The sequence below is a fragment of the Equus caballus genome, chromosome 2 (assembly GCF_041296265.1).
Source record: "Equus caballus isolate H_3958 breed thoroughbred chromosome 2, TB-T2T, whole genome shotgun sequence".
Classification (NCBI taxonomy): domain Eukaryota; kingdom Metazoa; phylum Chordata; class Mammalia; order Perissodactyla; family Equidae; genus Equus; species Equus caballus.
The window spans coordinates 21,779,701-21,800,977 of NC_091685.1; the positions used below are offsets into that span (position 1 = coordinate 21,779,701).

General features: G+C 40.9%; 1 protein-coding gene and 1 long non-coding RNA gene across 12 annotated transcripts in view; one reads left to right on the forward strand and one right to left on the reverse strand.

Annotated features, from left to right (window-relative positions):
- Positions 1 to 20,483, reverse strand: part of LOC102147570 (uncharacterized) — a 54,541-nt gene extending 34,058 nt beyond the window's left edge. The window contains exons 1-3 of one of the 2 annotated variants that reach the window (XR_002805377.2): positions 20,405 to 20,465; positions 20,086 to 20,145; positions 16,092 to 16,256 (exon numbers count right to left, since the gene is read on the reverse strand). This is a non-coding gene — a long non-coding RNA (uncharacterized lncRNA). Of the gene's footprint in view, positions 1 to 16,091; positions 16,257 to 20,085; positions 20,146 to 20,404 lie in introns of both variants that reach the window. The other variant, XR_002805378.2, reaches the window with a different exon arrangement.
- The window catches only part of KIAA0319L (KIAA0319 like), a 90,369-nt gene that overhangs the window by 50,049 nt on the left and 19,043 nt on the right, over positions 1 to 21,277 (forward strand). For all 10 annotated transcript variants that reach the window (XM_005607206.4, XM_070260463.1, XM_005607207.4 and 7 more), the window contains 9 exons: positions 2,585 to 2,831; positions 5,115 to 5,216; positions 7,936 to 8,033; positions 10,854 to 10,941; positions 12,173 to 12,265; positions 14,368 to 14,500; positions 17,501 to 17,729; positions 19,025 to 19,148; positions 19,763 to 19,895. In XM_005607206.4, the coding sequence (XP_005607263.2) occupies positions 2,585 to 2,831; positions 5,115 to 5,216; positions 7,936 to 8,033; positions 10,854 to 10,941; positions 12,173 to 12,265; positions 14,368 to 14,500; positions 17,501 to 17,729; positions 19,025 to 19,148; positions 19,763 to 19,895 (1,247 nt within the window). The remainder of the gene's footprint in view (positions 1 to 2,584; positions 2,832 to 5,114; positions 5,217 to 7,935; positions 8,034 to 10,853; positions 10,942 to 12,172; positions 12,266 to 14,367; positions 14,501 to 17,500; positions 17,730 to 19,024; positions 19,149 to 19,762; positions 19,896 to 21,277) is intronic.

The window sequence follows — 21,277 nt, forward strand, 5'->3', positions numbered from 1 at the left end:
AAGCCAGACCAGAAAAAATTACATACAATTTTTTGGATTCAATTTATGTAAAATTCTAGAAAATGCAAACAATGAAACTATGATGATAGGAAGCAGAGCAATGATTGCTTAAGGATGTTGGTGGGGAGAAAGGATTATAAAGGAACATGAGGAATCTTTGGAACTGATGGATATGTTCATTGTCTTGATTGTGGTGATAGTTTCATAGGTATACACATATGTCAAAATTTATCAAATCCTACACTTTAAATATGTTAAGTTTATTATATGTCAATTATACCTGAATAAAGTTGTAAAAAAAACCGACAAAGATTTGAATAAACTTCATCAAAGAAAATAAGTGACTGGCCAATAAACACATGAAAAGATGTTCAGCCTCATTAGTCATCAGGAAAATGCAAATTAAATCACAGTCAGATATCATCAGAATGATAAAAAGTAAAAAGACCAAGAATACAAAGTATTGAAGAAGTTGTGGAGCTACTGGAACTCTCATATATTGCTGGTGGAAATGCAAAATGGTGCAGCCACTTTGGACCAAACAGTCCACAGTTTCTTTTTTTTTTTTTTTTTTCCAAAGATTTTATTTTTTCCTTTTTCTCCCCAAAGCCCCCCCGGTACATAGTTGTGTATTCTTCGTTGTGGGTTCTTCTAGTTGTGGCACGTGGGACGCTGCCTCAGCGTGGTCTGATGAGCAGTGCCATGTCCGCGCCCAGGATTCGAACCAACGAAACACTGGGCCGCCTGCAGCGGAGCGCGCGAACTTAACCACTCGGCCACGGGGCCAGCCCCCAGTCCACAGTTTCTTATAAAGTTAAACATACACTTGTGTGTAACCAGCAATTCTCCTTCTAAGTATTTACCCAAGATAAATTGAAACATATATTTACAGAAACATTTGTATTCAAACACTTATAGCAGCTTTATTTATAAGAGCTGAAAACTGAAAACAACTTAAATCTCCATCAATAGATGAATGGATAAATAAATTTTGGTATATCTCTGTAATGATATACTACTCGGTAATAAAAAGGAATGAACTACTGATACACACAATAGCATGGATGAATCTTAAAAGCATTTTTTATGTTTTATGTTGAGTGAAAGAAGCCGGAAACAAAAATGCTATGTATATGACCCTTTTATAAGAAAACCCAAACTAATTAATGGTGACAGAAAACAAATCAGTGGTTGCCTAAGCCTGAGGGTGGAGGCAGGAATTTACTGCAAAGGAGTGTGAACCAGCTTTTGGGGCTGATAGAAATGTTCTCTCTCTTGATTGTGGTTACATGGGTGTATACATTTGTCAAAACTCTTTGACCTATACACTTCAAATGTGTGCAATTTATTTTATGTAAATTTCACTTCAGTTAAGTTCTTTAAAAAAATCCATACCGCTATCCTTGTTTAGCCATGCATCATTTCTCGTTTGGATAAATAGAATACCCTCCTAAGTGGTATTCCTGCTGTTGTCTTATTTCTTCAAACCCATACACTATGCAGCAACCTGAATGATCCATTTAAGACAGAAACTTGACCTTGTCCCTTCCTGCATACAACCTTTTAATTGCTAGCAATTACCTGGTTCCTTAAAGTAGCATATAACGTATTCTTTTTTTGAGGAAGATTAGCCCTGAGCTAGCATCAGCTGCCAATCCTCCTCTTTTCGCTGAGGAAGACTGGCCCTGAACTAACATCAGTGCCCATCTTTGTCTACCTTATAGATGGGACGCCTGCCACAGCATGGCTTGCCAAGTGGTACCGTGTCCGCACCGGGGTCGGAACCGGCAAATCCCGGGCCGCTGAAGCAGAACATGCGAACTTAACCACTGCGCCACCGGGCCGGCCCCTATAATGTGTTCTTTAGTCTGCCCCTTGACTGTCTTTCCAGCTCATATTCCATTACTTCCTGCTTCTCACTTTGCTTATGACTCTCAGTTCCCGACACACGCCATGTTAACCTCATTTCTTGTGCCTATATTCATCTTTCCTCTCAGCCCTTTGTTTACCCTTTAAAATTCAGCTCAAGACTCTCTTCCTCCAGGAAGCCTTTATTTATTTAAACAATCCTTCTTCAGTTGCTCCCTCTCTCCAAAAGAGAGGAGTTAAGTACCCTAAGATTGTGTTCCTTTGGTTCATCATAACTTTTATAGTTATATTTACCGTTTGGCTTATTGTGTTTTCAGTTCTCTCCCTCTAGATTGTGTGCTGGTGGTTGAGCCCAGTGATTATGTTTTTTTTTTAAATATTTTGGATCCACAAGACCTGTTCCATAATAAGTGCTCAATAAGTATTTGTAGAAAGATTAAATATAAATGTCAAGTGAGAAAAGACGATAAAAGTATACATAGTATAATTATTACTATTTTGTTTTAAGCAAAACTCTTTGTAAAGACAAAAAGATTGGGAAGATTTATATTAACATTTTAACATGAGTTTGGGTGGTGAAATTAGTTTCTTTAGTATTTTTGACAGTTTTGCATTTTTAAAAAAACATTTAGCATGCAATTATTTCTTGAGACATAACCTAAAAAACTGGCTGTGTAACTTTTGCCTACTCAAATGAACTTTTGCATTTTTTTAGGTCCACACGGCAGTCACAATTTCCAATCCCTTAACCATAGACCTGACTGCAGAGATTGCTGGTCGGTCAAAGAATGTATCAGTCCAACCTGAGACATCAGAGGATCCCGGCACCACGCCTAGTACTCAGCAAGTAAAAAGCCCGGGGAAAATCCACATTGCTAGCCCTCTGCCTGTGGCTCCCTCCTACAGTTATGCTACCCCCAGCCCCCAGGCCTCTTTCCAGAGCACCTCAGCACCATACCCAGGTGAGGCCCTTTGATTCTGCCCTGGGAGATAGGATGGGAACCTAGAGCATTTGATCAAAGTGTTCTCTTTTAGTGGAAAGAAAGGAGGGAGACATGACTTTTGAATACTGTAGGTTAGAGAAAAAATAACCCTGTCCCTGTAATCGTAGGACCTAGGGCTCTCAATTCTTTTCTCAACAGGCTCCAGCCTATGGGAATTTGTGAGGCTCATTTTCCCAGAGCCAGATTCCGCTGTGCCTGGAACTTAAAGGCACAGGATTCAAATAAGTAATGTTCAAGGAATCAAGCCAACGGAGGCTACTGGGAAAAAAGAGTTGGATCTGTTTGTTGGATCTGAAAGGCTGATTGTAGGTCAGGTATTTATCTCTCTGATTTTCACAGCATCTTTATTTTTAAAGTAACCCATAGGAAGGAGAGTTATACATAAAGTGTTGCCTTAACAACAACTCTGCGCATCACGGGTGCTGTTCTAAGGAGTTAGGAGGAAATAGTTAATCAAGGAAACCAAGTTGATCTTTATCCCCTGAAAAAGTCAACAGGGTGAAGCAAAGCCAGTGAAAACAAAATTTTGCCAACTTTTAATTTCCTAGAGTCTCCTTTGGTGGTACTATAACATGAAATTTTAGGGCTTCAATCCTGAGGCACCAAAGTAATTTTTGTATTCAGACAGAATTTCTGTAAGTTTTGGTGTAATTGTGAAGAGTTTGAGTTGCTCTGTATTTTTGTCCATTATACAATCTCTGAGTATCATAGTTTCTTTCTTTCTTTTGAAAATCACTTCAGAGAATTCTAATTCCACTTCCTGGAGTGTCTAAATGCTGAAGCTTCCATAAAGGATGGTTTCATTTCTCCCCAAGTGCAATGTTCCCAAGCAGACAGACACATCTCAAATTTCATATTTTTCTAGGAAGCCCTTCTCACCTCCCAGTCTTGAATTATGGCTGGACCAGCCAGTTGTTTGCTTTAAGCTCTTCTAGTCCCTAGGTCTCATACCAAATGAACAATTATTGTCAGAGAAAGAAGATTTATATAATCAGTGGTTCTCAACAACCTGCAAACATTTTTGGTTGTTATAACTATGGAGGAGGGGTGCTACTGGCATCTAGTGGGTAGAGGCCAGGGATACTGCTAAACGTCTTACTGTACGCAGAACAGTTCCCCTGCAACAAAGAATAATCTGGTCCAAAATGTCAATGGTGCCGTGGTTGAGAAACTCTGATATACCTGAGATAGCTAGTGAATAGTATAAAGATAGTATATAGCTATTTGCTAATGTGGGTGTTCCAAAAATGCTAAAGTAGATCAGTTTGAACTGAAATGATCTGGGAAGATTTCTTGGAGAGAAGACTGGCTTTAAGCTAGAAACAAAGCACTGTATTTGGAATAAAGAAAGGCAGGTAAACACTCCAATTGAAGGAAATAGCTTTTACCAAGTCCTCAAGAGTAGACCATGGCTTCTATGGGGTACAAGAGGGAAGATTAATATAACTAGAGGCAGAACTGGGTAGGAAGGGTGAGATGGTGTGATCAGATGATAGTGGTTCTCTAATGCCAGGTTAGGAGTTTGGTCTTTAACATGGTGTGGGAGTCAGGGTCTTAAGTAGGACAGTAACATGATAAGTGAGTATTTTAGAAAAATTAATGGTGATGCGTGTTTTAGGAAGACAGAATGGATTAGAGTGGGGAGAGCTAGCAGAGGGAAGACCAATTAAGATTCTTGGAGTAATCTAAGTCTATGGTTATGGAAACTGGAATGGAAAGAAATTAAGGTTGGCCTTGTGACGTGACACTTGTCTTTCCTTCTAAGAACTGTATATATGTATTTTATTAGCAAATTATTTATCAGCATAAAGGTGATCCTTGAAATAGAATTGAACTCTGTAGAAAGTAGTTTAGGAGGGCTTAGGAACAGACCATAGTTAAAATACAGTAGAGAAAAACTCAAAGAGAAAGGAAGAAAAGTAGAATAATATGGCGTCATGCTAACCAAGAGTTTTAAGATGGAGCTAGTCAGCAGAATGAGATGCCACAGAGGTGAAGGATGAGGGTGAGAAACAGCTATTTAATTTACTAAGAAGCAGTTCGCTGATGACCCCCAAAGATTCTTTTCAATGGAAAAGTGGGGGCAGAATCAAATTTCAGGGATTAGAGAGGATAAATAATGAGGAAATAAAGGCAGTGGCTGAATATTGTTCATAAAAGAAATTTGACCACAAAAGGAAGGAGGGGAGTGAGAGGGCCTGGGTCTAATTTCTTATCTCGTGTATATTTCCCTTGTTTCAGTTGTAAAGGAACTGGTGGTCTCTGCTGGAGACAGTGTCCAGATAACCCTGCCTAAGAACGAAGTTCAGTTAAATGCATATGTTCTCCAAGAACCGCTGAAAGGTAAAACATTCCCTTACGTTTGGGGAACTACTGTTTTAATTTATAATGCTATTTAAATACCTTAACTCATTTACTCACTGCAACAGTCCTGTGAGAATAGGAGATAGCAGGTGCATGCACAAATATTTATGTGATACAAGAGGCAATATACTATAATGTTTGAGATCATAGACTTTTGTTGTCAAGCCTGGATTCAAATCCCAGCTCAGCCAGTCATTAGCTGAATGATTTTAAGCAAATTATTTAACTTCTCTGAGTTTCCATTTCTTTCTCAGTAAAATGAGGATAATAATTCCTACTTCATAAGATTACTTTAAGAGCAAAATGAAATGGTATATAAGGCATCTACGTCAGTGCCTAGCACACAGCTGCTGCTCATTAAATGTAAGTTGTATTATACTCATTTAGAAGAGGAAGAAGCTGAAACAGGTTTGTCTGTTTGTTTTGCCCAAACTAGTAAATAGCAGATGCAGAACTTAGAGAGAAGTTATTCAAGACCGCTGCTAACATAGATTTAAAACTTAAAAAAAAAAAGACAATTCCAGTGTGATATACAAAATTCAAATTTATAAAATATATAAATAGGGAATGATTAATTCATTTTTTAAGAAAACTTTTGTAAGATGAGCATCCCTGTCACCTTTGAAGTATATGTTAATATACCAAAGTTTAACTTATAAGCACATATGTTTAGTACCTTAAGACTATCTATGACATGAAGTGAAGCATACTTTGATGCAAAAGGATTGCATTGGGTTTCTGTTACTCTCATTATAAGGTTAGTCAAGTAGAATGCCATACTCTATTCTAAATGGAGTCCTTCCATTTTAGGTACACACATTTCTAATACAGTATTCCTAATTTCTAGGCGTAATAGCAAATAGTATATTTATGCAAAAAGTACTTTAACAGAACTGAAATGCCCTCTCTGTTCTATATTTCTGCCCTCAAATTGAGGTTTTCTTGTCAATTCATTCCACCTTCCTCTAGAGAGCTTTTTCCTTTTCTCCTCTAGTGGTTAGTTAAGGTGAATGGATTCGTTGGCCTTTGAAGACGGAGGTGAGGAAAGAACTGCCTTGAGTTGTGATTGCTTCAACTCTTTTGTGAAAGATATGCTGGGCTCTACTGTATTTTCTTTTCTAATCCCTATTTGCATGTATATTTCAGTAAGTTAATATCACCTTGTAGATCAGTATTTCAAAACACATCAGTTGAGAAACAGATTCTCTTCAACTCTCCTCTTCCCAAGTTCTTCAGCCCTTATCAGATACATGAGATGGATGGTTTCAAACTTTCAAAGTTTGGTGATCATGAGACGGGAGCAGCTCTGCCTGCTCTCCATCCCCCCTCATATCCTGTGACAGCAGCTCTCAGGATCCCTCTTGGGTTCAGAGGCACAGTTTGAAAACCACTAACCTAAATCATTAAAACTAGCATTCTGTCTAACAGACCTATACTCAGTTGTTCTTACCTTTGGGCAAATTTCTGGCTGTAAGGCATAATTCATCCCCTGAGCTTTTCTGTCCTAGGAATATTGTCCTTTTTTGAAATTTGTGTTGCTAGCCTTAGATATTATAAAATTGTCAGTTCCCAGGCTAGTGTGAGTCTGTTTTCTGTGTGGAAAAGAATTTCCAACTATAGTTGGAAGAAATGTCATCTCAGCACCAGTCCTACTGCTGCTGCTGCTTTCCTGCTCCTCACCTAACCTACCTTCCATGGATAGACTGGTGAGAGCTGCCTGGGGCTGACAACTGGCCATAACAAAATTAGTATTTTGGGGAGGAAGGAAGAGTACTCGATCTTATATCTCAAGCTTATGAAATAAAATCGGCCTTAAGATGAAGGCTATCTAAGAATTAGATTCTATGTGTAAACTTTAACTTTTGAACTCATGAAACAAGAAAAAGAATACCATTCTCTTCTAAGTTTGAGGTTTCTTTTTTTCCTTTTATTTTTTCCTTTTGAGTAGTCACTTAAACTAAGCCTTTCTACCAAATCCTACCCTTCCCTAGCCAAGAAATGCATTTTGTTCCCCCCAAAATTAAAACCACTTTTACTGGGGAGGGATTCCGTTAGATAAAGGATTCTATCCTTGCCTTCCCCAGTCATACAGTCTAAGCTACAAATGAGGACCATTTAATGCTTCATTTGATCTTAATTAATTTCAGTGGGGCCTGTTTTAAATGGGCCATCCCTACCATCTTCTGCAGTGTGTTATTTAGCTCAGCAGGAATGAAGTAGCTCTTTTAACTCACCAGGGTGTGATGACCTCAGTGAGACGAGCATTGTGAACACTCTGTAAAAAGCTATTTTTGAACCATGTTATTTAGAAGTCATTGCCGTGCTTTGTTGCAGAAGTTTTGCAAGAAAATGGCCTTTGTTCCCAATGAGTTCATCTGCAGTGGTTGGTAGGACATGTATCTTCACTGGGATGCCATGAGCATCCCTGGTATTTTGAGGGGGGATTGGCCTTGAGAAGGGTGGGTATGGGGCAGGAATGAGCATCGCTGGGAGAGTGGAAGAAGCCCTGACTGTGGCTGAGTCAGCAGAATCCACCCTTTCAACAGAACATTTGGTTTCCCTAGAGGCTTTAGGGTGAGATCTAAAAAACAAAGGCCTTGTCAAGATTTAGAAGAGGTTTGTTATTGGCAGGCTGTCTGGCTGCCCTCTTTGTGTGTAGGTGTGTGTTTTCATGATTTTTGTAACTGCCCTTTTATAGGAGAAACCTACACCTACGACTGGCAGCTGATTACTCATCCTAAAGACTACAGTGGAGAAATGGAAGGGAAACATTCCCAGATCCTCAAACTATCCAAGGTGAATTTGCCTCCTGTCATTTTCAGGGCTGGGGTAGAGGTGTTGACCATTTCCCAAAATGTATACTGTTGGATTTTTTGTCCACACTTAAGTCGGGAACAATCTTTTGGAACTGAATCCTCCAAAAGTGTGACTGGCTGACATCCAGTATTTGTTAGTATATGATTCTCAGATTTTCATTTATGTTGAGAAGACTGTATAAGCATGGTGGTGATAGCTGAAAATATACCCTAAACAGCTTTTAAGGGTAACATAAGGATTTTAGAATTTGGGAGATAAGCTAGGTTATTTGTGGCCACATGACTGTGTAAATTGGCTCAGTCTTTTTTGGGATTCAGTTTAGTTATTAAGAGCCATAAAAGTGTTCATATTCTTTGGCCAAACAATCTCATTCATTCATTCATTCTTTCAACAACAGTTCATTGTATAGTAGTTATGTGGCAGGCATTGGGGGCTTACCAGTGAATTAATCACAATCCTAATATTGAAGGACAATAGAGTCTAGTAGGTGACACTGACCGGAAGCAGGTGTTATAACAGAGGATACACTAGGTCAGTGCAGGGAGTCTTGAAGCCCTGAGGAGTTAGAGTAGATTTCTTACAGTTTGCCTAGTTAGGTTGTGAAAGATGACTAACTTACCAGGTAAAGGATAGAGTGATAATACCCTAAGCAGAGGAAGTAATATGACCACTGGGCCAAATATTAGAGAGAAAATGTGGGAAGAAGGGAATTATATGTGGTTCAACTTGACCAGACCCTATGGTATGAGAAGAGCAGTAGCACAAGTAAGTTAGAGAGATGCAAGGGCCAGATTGCACAGAGCATCGTATGGCAGAGTTAGGACTTTGAATCTTATCCGGAGGGAATATAGAGCCTTTGAAAGATTTTAAGCAGGAGAAAGACGTGTTCAGATTTTCACTTTAGAAGGATCACCCTGACTGCAGACCAATGAGGAACGTGTGGAAAAATGTAGGTATGAGATGATAATCGTCTGAGTAAAAAAACTAAATGAATAAAATAAAACTTAAAAACCACCTATTGAGCTCATATCATGTGCCAGACACAGTGCTGTTGTTTTATGCAATTATTTCATTTAATCTTCATAACAACCCCAAACTGTAATGTTAACATCTGTTTTACAAATGACAAAACTAAAAATTGGAAAAATAGAGTGATTTGGTGAAAGTTCACAAAGATATTAAATGGTAGATTTGACCTGGAACTTTCTGTCTCTGATGCGGATGCTTTTAACAACTGTGCTGTGATGAATGGTTAAAAACTAAGGTGAGGGCAGTGTGAATGGAGAGAAGTGAGTGGATTTGAGAAATATAATGGAGGTTGACTTGATTTGACTTGGTGATCAATGAATTGGGTGGAGGTGTTGGGGAAGAGAAGTCTAGGATAATTCTAGCCTTTGGCTTAGGCACCTGCGCGGATGTTGATGTGATTGTGGTGATATTCACTAAAAGGAGGAGCACAGAAAGAGAGGAGAGTTGGGGGAGGTTTGCAGATGACTAATTCGTTTTTGAACAGAGTGAGTTTGAGGTACCTGTGAAACACTTGAGTGGAGGTGTCCAGTAAATAGCTGGGGGTGTGAGGGCCCAGAGATCTGTATACAAGTCTTGGGTGGAGAGATAAATTTGCACACCACCCTCAAATAGATGACAGTTGAAGCCATGGTAGTAGATGAGATCATCCAGAGAGCGTGTGTAGAGTGAAGAAATAAACGAGTTGTGATTGGACTCTTGCGGAACACTGTCATTAAAGGTATGAAAGAGAGAGGAAACTGAAAGAAATGAGGAGTGGGCAGAGAAGTGAAATCCAGGGAAGGAGAGCATTGCAGGAAGAAGGAAGTAGTCAAAAACGCTACATGGAGTCAGTTAGCATTTACCCAAAGAAGATAATTCCACAGAAGGAAAAAACCCCATTTGCCTGAAAGATGTTCATCACAGCATTAGTTATAATAGTAAAAATTTGGGAATGACTCAAATATCCAACAACGTGGAATGCTTATGTGAATTATGGCACATTTATTCATGTACTAGTCTGTAGCCATTAAAATGACTACTAAAAAGACTCTTATAATGGGGAAAGTGTTCATGCTAAATGAATGGAAAGAAGAAAAATTAAAAGTTTGATACGCACCTTGATTTTACCTGGGCCCTGAATACCATTGAAATAGGAGTTCCTTAAAGGTAGGGATCTTATCTTACTCATCTCCAAACTCTATGCCTAGGACAATGACTGATATGTACTTGGTTCTCAATAAATGTTTGTTGAACAAATGAACTGTTTAAAACTATTTTTTGCATGTGGTCAAGGATTGGAAAGAAATAAGAGAAATATGATAAATTGATGTGTTAGGACAGTGGGATTGTGGGTGTTTTTTTCTTTTATGTTATGTTTATACAGTTAGTGGAAATCAAGAGGGAAAAATATTTAGATATTTGGGAGCTATTTGATATTTTTACAAAATGTTTTTCTTTGCAGAGATGATTGTTTTAATTTCATAATTCTGTAAAGTTGGATGATTGGGCCCTTAATAGTTCTTCTGCAAAGAAAATGGGAGTACAGAGATATTGAAATCCCTTCTGTTGTTTGAGAGTCAGCTAGTAATAAGATTCACATTAAAAGCTATGTTTTTTTCGTTTATAATTCATTGTTTCATCTCTTCAGCAAGTTTGCTTTCTCCATTTTGGAAACAGTGCAAGAAGAGGAGAGTGCAAGCATCAGCATAGGAAAGTTCAGATATATGTGTTATTTTAAATGTAATCGCTGTTCTTTGTGATTGTCTAAAAGATCTTCTCTCACTTGTGCAGCTCACTCCAGGCCTGTATGAATTCAAAGTGATTGTAGATGGTCAAAATGCCCATGGGGAAGGCTATGTGAATGTGACAGTAAAACCAGGTATGTGTTTCTCAGTCCTGGCCTTGTCTCCATCACTCCCTCAGCAGAATTGCCTAGGAGATGGAGATTTGACTTCAGTCATTCTTTTTTAATTCTCATTCTTTTTTTGTAGTATATTTATTGGGCAATTCCTAGCACAATGTAGTAAAAGGTTAGAGTGGCAAAGTATGTACTTTGGTTCTAGTTGGAACACTTGGCTTGGCGGGGAAATATTAGTCACATGGCCCACAGTGCAGTATGGCCTGAGCAATAGTCTATTTGCCTGAGAACTGGTTCTCCAAGTGGGTCATGCTGAGAGAGGACCATGTGTTGTACTTAAGAGACACAAGAAAGCCAGGACCCTAGGAGAAGCATGTAAAAGGAAAACCAGCCAAGTGGCTGGCTTTTCTGATCTCTTTCCAGAAATGTGGGCCTTTGCACGCAGAATTCCTCATTTAAACCCTGCCAGTCCTCTTTCACCTTGGAAATGAAATTCAGGCTTTCTTTTAAGTGATCCACCATTGGTAGATTACAGCATAATAGCAAGATTTCTTGTTTCGTATTTTCAGAGGATTTGGAGTAAGTTGGAAAGTGGCACATACGTTGGCACAAATTCTTAGTACTGTTTTCTGTCTTTGTTGGTAATACATTTTCTTTTCATTCCTTGAACTTTGTAGTCAAGGTAATCTTTTACCTTCTTAAAAATGGGTTTGGCATAAAGACCATTCAATCATTTCTCAAAGAAAAGGCTGCTGGGTATGTAGCTCACAGTCGGGTTGGACCAGAGTGGTTCGTGACCTTCCCATCACTCAGGCCTAGTCACCTCACACACAGTCAGCTCGAGGACGGTTGAGAAATCACCTGTTATCTTTTCAGCACAGTCTGTGTTAAGGGATAGTTTGTTTGCCCAGGCCTTTATTGCACAAAGCTTGCTTGTTGCCCACCTCTAGTCAGCTTGCCCTGAAAGCAATCACTTGCTGCTATAGTGCTTTTCGTAAGCTAGATAGCACATGAACATTGAAAGAACACACAGGCCATGGTCTTAGGACTAGTCCGGTTTGGAAGAGGCTTTAAACACTCTCAGGTGTCTTATGTTAAAATGGCAACCTGGTCTTGTGACTTTCCCATTTGGCTATGCTTCAACAGTCACTTATGTAATAGAAGCTGCTTTATAATCCACCCAGATGTGGCCCGCTCCTCCTATAATTTATAAAGCCCCTCTTCCAATTTCTTCTGGGTCATTTTCTTACAGAGCCCCGTAAGAATCGGCCGCCTGTTGCCATTGTGTCACCACAGTTCCAGGAGATCTCTCTGCCAACCACTTCTACAGTCATTGATGGCAGCCGTGAGTACTTGTCCAGCCGTAACGTTCCAGAAGAGCATTCACTGTGTGCTCTCGTAGAAAACTCTGGTAGAAGATTTGGAGCCAGCTATGTCTGCATTCTGTTTAGGCCAGTCTTCTTGACCGTGTTCTAGGAAGACCAACCATCGGAAGCAACTGATCAGGAAGTAAAAACCAGACAGGCTGGATTTACAATCCCCATGTGGCTTGTTTGAAGTAATATTTCTGCTCTGAGATGGTTAAAAAAGCAAGTGGCTTTATGCACATATTTAGCATTATTTTAGTTCAAATTTGGTGTTTTTCAAATTTGCTCAGATATAATTGCCATTCCCAGTTACGGAAACAAAGCTCCTTCTATCACAGCAAGATAAGTAACTGAGAGTCTTGACTGAGGAGCTCTCACCCAGCCTTCACTGCCTAACAAGGTTCGTGTCAGCCTTCTCCTGGAAAGACTCGCAGAATGTACTCTACACCCCTGCCTGGGCTCATTACATCTTACCCTTCAGGATAGTGTCACCTGATGGGTGCCATGAGAGGACTTCTGAGTCTTTGCCTTGGATCCTGACTATGTGTGTGCAGGAGGTTTCAAGCCTCCCATCTCACCAGCACTTGCCTGGTTTCTTCTGAGACCCGTTGAGGCCCTGTTACCCTGACTGTCTCGGCACTGACAGTGGGTTTTGGCAGAGGCAGTCACTGCTTTAGCAGAGGGATCTCTAGCAAGGTTAAACATTTCATGTAGATGGTTCTGGCAAGAAGAGGAGGCTAGAAGAATAGCAGGCCAAGAGGAAGGAAAGAGAACAGTAAGAAGCACTTGTGAGAGTACTAGAAATGGTTCTCATAGAGCCATTTTATTTTGTATTTTTGTAGCTTTTTTTTTTTTTTAAGGAAGACTAGCCCTGAGCTAACTACTGCCAACCCTCCTCTTTTTGCTGAGGAAGACTGGCCCTGAGCTAACATCCATGCCAATCTTCTTTTCTACTTTATACGTGGGATGCCTACCACAGCATGGCTTTTGCCACGCGGTGCCATGTCCGCAACCGGGATCCGAACCAGCAAACCCTGGGCTGCCGAGAAGCGGAACGTGCATACTTAACTGCTGCGCCGCCAGGCTGGCCCCTTATTTTGTATTTTTGAATAGGTCAAAGTTAAATAATACATAAAGGTATACTGTGAAAAGAATCGCTACCATCCCTGTCTCCCAGCTATCTAGTTTTCCTACAGACGATCAATAGTATTATTTTATGTATCTTTCCAGTGATAATTCATGCATATATAAGAAAATACATATGCAGTCTTTACGATAACACTGGATACACACTATTGTGTACAATGCTTGTTTCTATATGTTGGAGAATTTTTCTTGAATCAGTACATGAAATTCTTCTTCATTCTTTTCTCTTTTAATGATTACATGGCCTTCCATTATATGGATGTATAATTTCATTGTATGAATGTATACTTGTTTTCAATCAATCTCCCTTGGTGACCATTTAGATTATTTTTGGTCTTTTACTATTACAAATGATGTTACCATGAATAATCTTGTAAGCATGACATTTAACATACCTGCAAGTATATCTGTAGGATATATTCCTAGAAGAGGAATTGCAGGGGCAAAGATAAATTTTACCAAATTGCTCTTATGGAGGTTGCATCAACTCACACTTCCACCACGACTTATGAGTGAGCCTCTTTCTCCACACTTTTACCCAGATAATGTGTTATGAAACTTTGGTATTTACCAATCTCATAGGTTAAAAAAATGGTTTCTCAAGTGTAGTTTTTATTTGCATTTCTTTTATTTTAAGTGAGGTCGAGTATCTTCTCACATGTTTAAGAATTTTTGATTTTCCTTTTTTTATACAGTAGCATTTTAACCAGAGGTTGTCTGTGTTGCGTCCTTGGAAAACTACGCAGTGGCGTATTCATAGAGAGGCAGAATGACCCAATATTCCTAGGGAAGAAACACTCTGGAGAGAGAGTCTGTAATTTCATGACATTTTCCTAGCTTCAAGTCTCTGGGTAGTTGTCCTGGTTTGTGTAAACTGGATAAATGCTGAGACCCAGTGCTCTCATGTTGTAACTGATGTTTCTTTGTGGTCAAGAAAGCACTGATGATGATAAAATCGTGCAGTACCATTGGGAAGAACTTAAGGGGCCTCTGAGAGAAGAGAAGATTTCTGAAGATACGGCCATATTAAAATTAAGTAAGCTCGTCCCTGGGAACTACACTTTCAGGTAAATTGGGATCCAGCTTCAGGTTTACTATAGGCCTTTTTTTTTTTTTTTTGTTGGTCTTGTGGGTTTTACATTCTTATAGGAATAACTCTGACAGATATCAAATTCACTGTAGAGTTGGTTGATAATACAGCCTGTGATTCTATTGGTTCTCTGAGCCCTATGGTGATTGTGGTCACACGATGATAACATTTTAGGGCAGAGGGCCCTGCTTGGTAGATCAGGATCCACCACAGTTGTTCCTTCTGAAAGCCTTAGCTAGCAGATCTCCAAAGTTTTTTTAGGATTTCCGTCATTAAGTGAAAGGGCCCATCTTCCTTTGTCTTTTCTCAGGCAAAATCTGGAAGGAACCTACTCCTAGCTGTCCCTTCTCTTTGGGGAATGCTTCCTCAACTTATGAGATCTCAAAATCTTTACTTTTGATTAGTGGTTTATTTGAATATGATTTGTAGAATCTTTCTCTATTGGAGATTTTTGGAGAACTTGATTGAACGAAAGTCCTTTTGGGAACTAGTGGCGACGTTCTAGAATGTGATTAATGAGAGTGTAAGGCTGACTCTAGAGTAATCCTCCTTATATTTGCATAATTCCTTGTATGTTACAACGAATGTGTCCATGAGTATCATACAAACACCATACGTGCAAGATACTGTCTTCATTTTACATCTGAGGAAATGAGCCTTAGTCTATTTACTAACTTCTCTGAGGTCATACAGCTAGAACTGAAATGCAGATTCTCTAACCCCCAAGTCAAGGCTTGTTCTGCTCCACTCCGTGACTCCTTGACTTGACCTGTACATATTTTGTTTATGCTTCCTTGCATGCCCTTCTCAATCTGTTGAGTTCTGCCCATCCTTAAGGACCTGCTCAGTTTTCCACGAGGCTCTCTGAGATCCCTCCATGGAGGACAGGATATGTCTCTCCTCTTGTTGCACTCAGTGCCTCTCTGGGGCACCTGCTGTGGTGCCCCAGCTTATTCATGGGCATCCGTCTTCCCCACTGGGGCTGAGAGGAGTCAGGTCTGACACACCACCAGAGCCACAGCAATGAGTGTCCTAGTGCGACATCTACCAGAATAATAAATACACAAGTTTTGACTTAGCAGCACTCCCATTGACTCCAGACTTCAGGTGAATGAAGAGTAGCTGCCAGGACAAGATTGGGGCCTTCTCACTGGCTTAAAATGAATTTCTAATATAGGAATTTCAATGTTAATGGAATTTAGCCTGAGCCATGTCGATCCTTTTTAAAAATAGTAACAATAATAGCTACTGTTTCGTAAACATTTACTCTGTGTTTAGTACTGTTCTGAGCTGTTTGCATGCAGTATCTCATTTAATCCTTGTAACAGGTATTATAATTGCTCTTGTTTGACAGACTAGGAGATTTAGGCACAGAGAGGTTAAGTGACTTGCCCAAGGTCACACAGGCAGTTTGGCTCCATAGTCTGAGCTTTTAACCACAATGTTGGCCTGTAGAGTTTTGGGTGGATGGGGTATTGGGAGTGATTCTTTTTCTAAGTCTCAGTCTATGAAATGATGGGTTTGGGTTTGATTAACATTAAGGTCCAATCTTGTGTGATTCCACTTACCTTTTGCTCTCTCTGCTTTTATGTGGCAGTAGCCTCTTTCCCCAGCCCCATGGTCAGCTGCGGTTTCGTTCCAGGATACTTGCATGCAAGCCGGGGACTGCTCGAGGTGAAAGTTGGAGTAATGGGCAGCTGCCATTTGTCTACAAGTAGACAAATGGTTTTGTTCTGGAATAGGATATGTTAAAAAACAAAAAACTGAAAACAAGGAAACTGGAAAAAGAGAACTTCTCGGATTTTTCTTTTTCAGATGTTTGCTGATTTGCACATGTCTGTGTGTCTGATGTTTTTGTGCACTTTTTCTAAAGACTGTAATACCAAAAATGCCCTTCAGACCGTAGGGAAAAGGTGAGATTGTGGGTAAAACCCCACAGATGTCTGGCTCTGTCTGTGGCTGGTGGCGAGATTTAAACAAACGACATGTCTTTTCTATGCTTTTCCTCTTTCTGTCAGCAAAATGGAAGGAGCCCAAACCTCCTTGCTTGCTTATGCTCACATTTTGAGGTGGCAAGAGAAGCTTTAGGCTGTTCAGCTGGAAAGCATCATTTAGGTAAAAGCCTGCTCTTATAAATGAACATTTTTTTTTCTCTTGCAAATCCTATTTCACACTGGCACAAACTGTGGAACTGTTGCGTGGGAGAATGCATTTCCATCTCAGGCTCCTGTCTTACCAGAGCCAGCCCTCCTGGTCCATCCCAGAGGCTGTCTGCCTAGGATGTCCGTTCTTGTGATCTGTACTCAGCCGAAACAGGATGATGGGAGGCAAACCTGCTGCAGACAGAGCTTGCTCTATTTAGCGCAGCGTCCTTGAACCCCACGGGACTAGAGGCCAGGTATCCTCTTGTCTGAAGACTTGGTTTCTGGGCTTTGGGGTCAGAGAACTGGGCTTGCATCTTAGCTCACTGTGTAGCCCTGGGCAGCTTATTTAGCCTCTCTAAGCCTCCTGTAAAGTGAGATCGATGGTATCTACTCTATTAGATTGTTGTGAGGGCCGCATCAGACAGTGCTTCTAAAGACACGCAGGCAGCAGAGCAAAATGGTGCTGGAGACATATTGCCTGGATTCGGATCCTGTCTCTACTCCTTTCAAGCTGTGTGACCTTGGCAAGTTACTTTGGCTCTCTCTGCCTCAGTCTCCTCATAGATGTAAGGAGTAAAATGAGGACGGTACTTTACAGAGCTGTTGTGAGGATTTGATGAGATACAAAGCGCTTGGAACAGTGCCTGGCACAGAGTAAACGCTCAGTCAGTGTTAGCTTCTAGTATGACTGCCAGGAGGAATGGGTAAGAATTGGGTACCAGTTAGTAACCCTACCACCTTGGGATTCCTCAGCTTTGATTTGCAGTCCTCTCGTGTTTATTCCTCTTTCCTTAAGCCCATCTCTGATTGCACAACTCTCTCTGCCCTGATAGTTTGACGGTTGTAGACTCTGATGGAGCTACCAACTCCACCACTGCGAGCCTGACGGTGAACAAAGCTGTGGATTACCCTCCTGTGGCCAACGCTGGACCCAACCAAGTGATCACCCTGCCCCAGAACTCCATCACCCTCTTTGGGAACCAGAGCACTGATGATCATGGCATCACCAGCTATGAGTGGTCGCTCAGCCCAAGCAGCAAAGGGAAAGTGGTGGAGATGCAGGTAGGAGGGGGTAGTTTCTGTCTTTTCTTGCCCAGGGGGCTTAGAGCTGCTGGACTGGGTCACCCATCCAAGGCCTGTTTTTCTCCATTTTAATTACCAAAGTCAGATTTGTGCATAGAATACTTGAATTTTTTAAAAATCCAGAAAGTTTAAGGGGACTTTAATTAACACATTAGCAAAAACCTTTATCTTAAATGTTTAGTATTAGAGGAAAAGGCTAGGTGAGAGATGGTAGTTGTTCTAGATGATTCCAGAGGGTCAAAACTATTTAGAAGCTATAAGGGTGCAAACCTTAGTGAACTCTATTCCAAATTGGAGTCGACTGCCTGACTAGATGGTGAGCATCTTCTCTGTGGAGATATTTAAGAAGAGACTAGATCTGTCACCAGGCAGGTAATGTAAGTAAAGAAAGAAAACTGGATGGGGGCTCTGGCGAACTGGAGAACTTCAGCCCTGACCAAAGGGGTCAGCTGCTCTTCAGGTCCAGCTGGTTGTTGCCACATGGAAGTATGGTCCTAATATTGCTTGATCATCCAGCTTTTCAAGAGAAGACAGAAATCTAGACCTTTATGTGAAATTTTCTAACTTTTAAGACACTACAGGTCAAACAAAATGTCTGCAAGCTGGATTCAGCCCAGAGCCTGCCAGTTTTTACCCACCATTCTAGAGGAAGTTCCTACATTGGAAGTTTGCCTTAAATGATTTATAATGTTCCTTCTGACACTTAAGAGTCTATGTTTCCAGACTTGAGGCATGACGTGAAGCTCACATTTCACCTGGCTTTAGTTTAAGTATCATGTTAGGTTTTGCTTCTGTTGCAGAATCTATACAAACCTCACAAGGGGACAGTGTGGTGTTAGCGTCCTGAGTCGCTGCTGTGTTTTATTGAGGTAGCTTTATTAGGATCACTGCGTGGCTTTTGTAGGAAGAACATGGCTTTTAAAATTGTGTTATTTTATTTTACGTTCATGGTCTTCTCTCTGGCTTGGCTCATAGAGACTGACCTTGGTTATCTCTGCACATTTTCCCGTTCTCCCCTCCCTTGTGAGAGCTCTGACTTTATTTGAAGCTGCTGCTGTGTCAGGGAGGGCTGTTCCCTTGAAGGGAGAAACTTTGCAAGATGTTCCACAGGGGCTGATTCAGCATTCTCTAATTCTGCTGAACTGGGAGGTGATAGCCCAACGCCAAGCTGGGTTTAGAAAACTGGGTAAATCATTTCTACCAGAGGAGGACTTACTGTATGATGTTGTGATTCTGGGAGTCTGCTTTTCCACTTGTCTGTTTTTATATATTAGGGTGTTAGAACACCAACCCTGCAGCTCTCTGCCATGCAAGAAGGAGACTATACCTACGAGCTCACAGTGACTGACACAATAGGACAGCAGGCCACTGCTCAAGTGACTGTTATTGTGCAGCCTGGTAAGTTCCAGCCTTGTGGTGCAGCCTCTTCTGTTGGCTGGTCCCTTTAACCTTGGGGAAGAAGAGGGTTTGGGTTCTGAGCTATATGAGGGTAGAAGCAAGAGGCACTGTTCCATGAAGCCCCTGGCAACTTCTGTTGTCCATTCCCTTAGTGCTTTGTTCACAACCAGAGAGAAGGAGTACCTCACAGCCTCAGCTTATGCCCTTGCCCTTGGCTAGTTATCATTCCTTTGAGGGGACCTAGCAGATAGAGGCTCTGCCATCCCGAATCTTACCATGTCCTTTAAGGGCCAGCTTAAAGCCCACTTCTTCAAGAAAGCCCAACTTTATCACTCAAACCCTTTCATTTGAACTCCTGTAGTATTATATTTCATATTCAGCATGGCATTATAACTTCATTATGTTCCGTCATGTTCTTTCAGAATTGTTTTATATGTTTCAGTCTTACATTCTTCATTTGAGCTCCCTGGCTGTCCCCATATCTCCCACAGTATCTGACCGTTCTGTGGGCAGAGAGGCAGAATCCTCATGGCTTCCAGAACATATGTCCCAAATGATTGCTTTCCTTTCCCAACTGGACTGTCTGCTTTTGACTCCAAGGCTCTGTCTTTTAGAAAACAACAAGCCTCCTCAGGCAGATGCAGGCCCAGACAAGGAGCTGACCCTCCCCGTGGACAGCACAACCCTGGATGGCAGCCGAAGCTCAGATGATCAGAAGATTGTCTCGTATCTCTGGGAAAAAACACAGTGAGTATTGACACCAAATTCTTATTCATGCAAAGGCTCCAGACCTTTGAAGAGCAAGGTTTTAAGTAAACTTGCTTGCTCTTACTGACTTATCCAAGGGAGTGACTGAGAAAGAAATGTTTGTAATCCCAAACTTCAACTCTAAGAAAATGATATGAAATAATTCTTGTAGGAAAAAAAGAATGCTTACCATCAGCTAGTCCCCGGGCAGTATTTTTGTGGTCCTGGTGCTTTTACAGGTACAATCCATCTGTGAAAATGCATAGTTTAATTACACTTGAGAGGCAGGATGGAAGGGGTAATGGAGCAGAAAAATACCGTTGCTCAAAATTAACTGGGTAAGGCTGGCAGGGGGGATGGGGCAGAGCAACTATTAAGGAGAATTGAAAATTCATCTACAAAATGAAAGCATCGCTCTGTTATTGTTTCCTTGAAGACACCATTTACCAATTATGTTAGCCAGAGGCCAAAGGCAGTAACCAAAATAATGTTAATTAAACTGGAATTACATAGTTGACCCTGGTTCCCACAGTTTCTTCTAGCTCCTTTAAACCGTAACAAATGGAACTCAGATTATATGCAAGATTCTACAGGAAGCAAAAGAATTCCAAGGGAGAGTTAAAAGCATTCTCAGTTTCCAAAGGTAGCCACCATGGGACAGACTGGGTTTTTGTTTCTGTTGTTTTTGACCAGGGCGTTAGAGAGGGGCAGGAAGGGGCTTTAATTTGACTATAGAAACCACCTGACTTAACAATTGGTGAGTTAGATTCTAAAAATTATTTTCCTCAGCTCTTGATTCAGTCTTTTGGAGAACCTAATCTTCCTCAGTCCAGTGTGTTTTATTTATTTATTTATTTTTAAGATTTTTTATTTTTATTTTTTTCCTTTTTCTCCCCAAATCCCCCCAGTACATAGTTGTATATTCTTTGTTGTGGGTCCTTCTCGTTGTGGCATGTGGGACGCTGCCTCAGCTTGGTTTGATGAGCAGTGCCATGTCCGCGCCCAGGATTTGAACCAACGAAACACTGGGCCGCCTGCAGCGGAGCGCGCGAACTTAACCACTCGGCCACAGGGCCAGTCCTATTTATTTTTTTTAAAAGATTTTATTTTTCCTTTTTCTCCCCAAAGCCCCCCGGTACATAGTTGTGTATTTTTAGTTGTGGGTCCTTCCAGTTGTGGCATCTGGGGCACCACCTCAGCGTGGCCTGATAAGCGGTGCCATGTCTGCGCCCAGGATCCGAACCTGCGAACCCTGGGCCGCCGAAGTGGAGCGCGAGAACTTAACCCCCCAGCCACGGGGCCGGCCCCAATTGTGTTCTAATTATAACTGTTTGTTGAAAATACAGCTGATAAACCTTTCAGTTGAGTTTTATTAGTGTTTA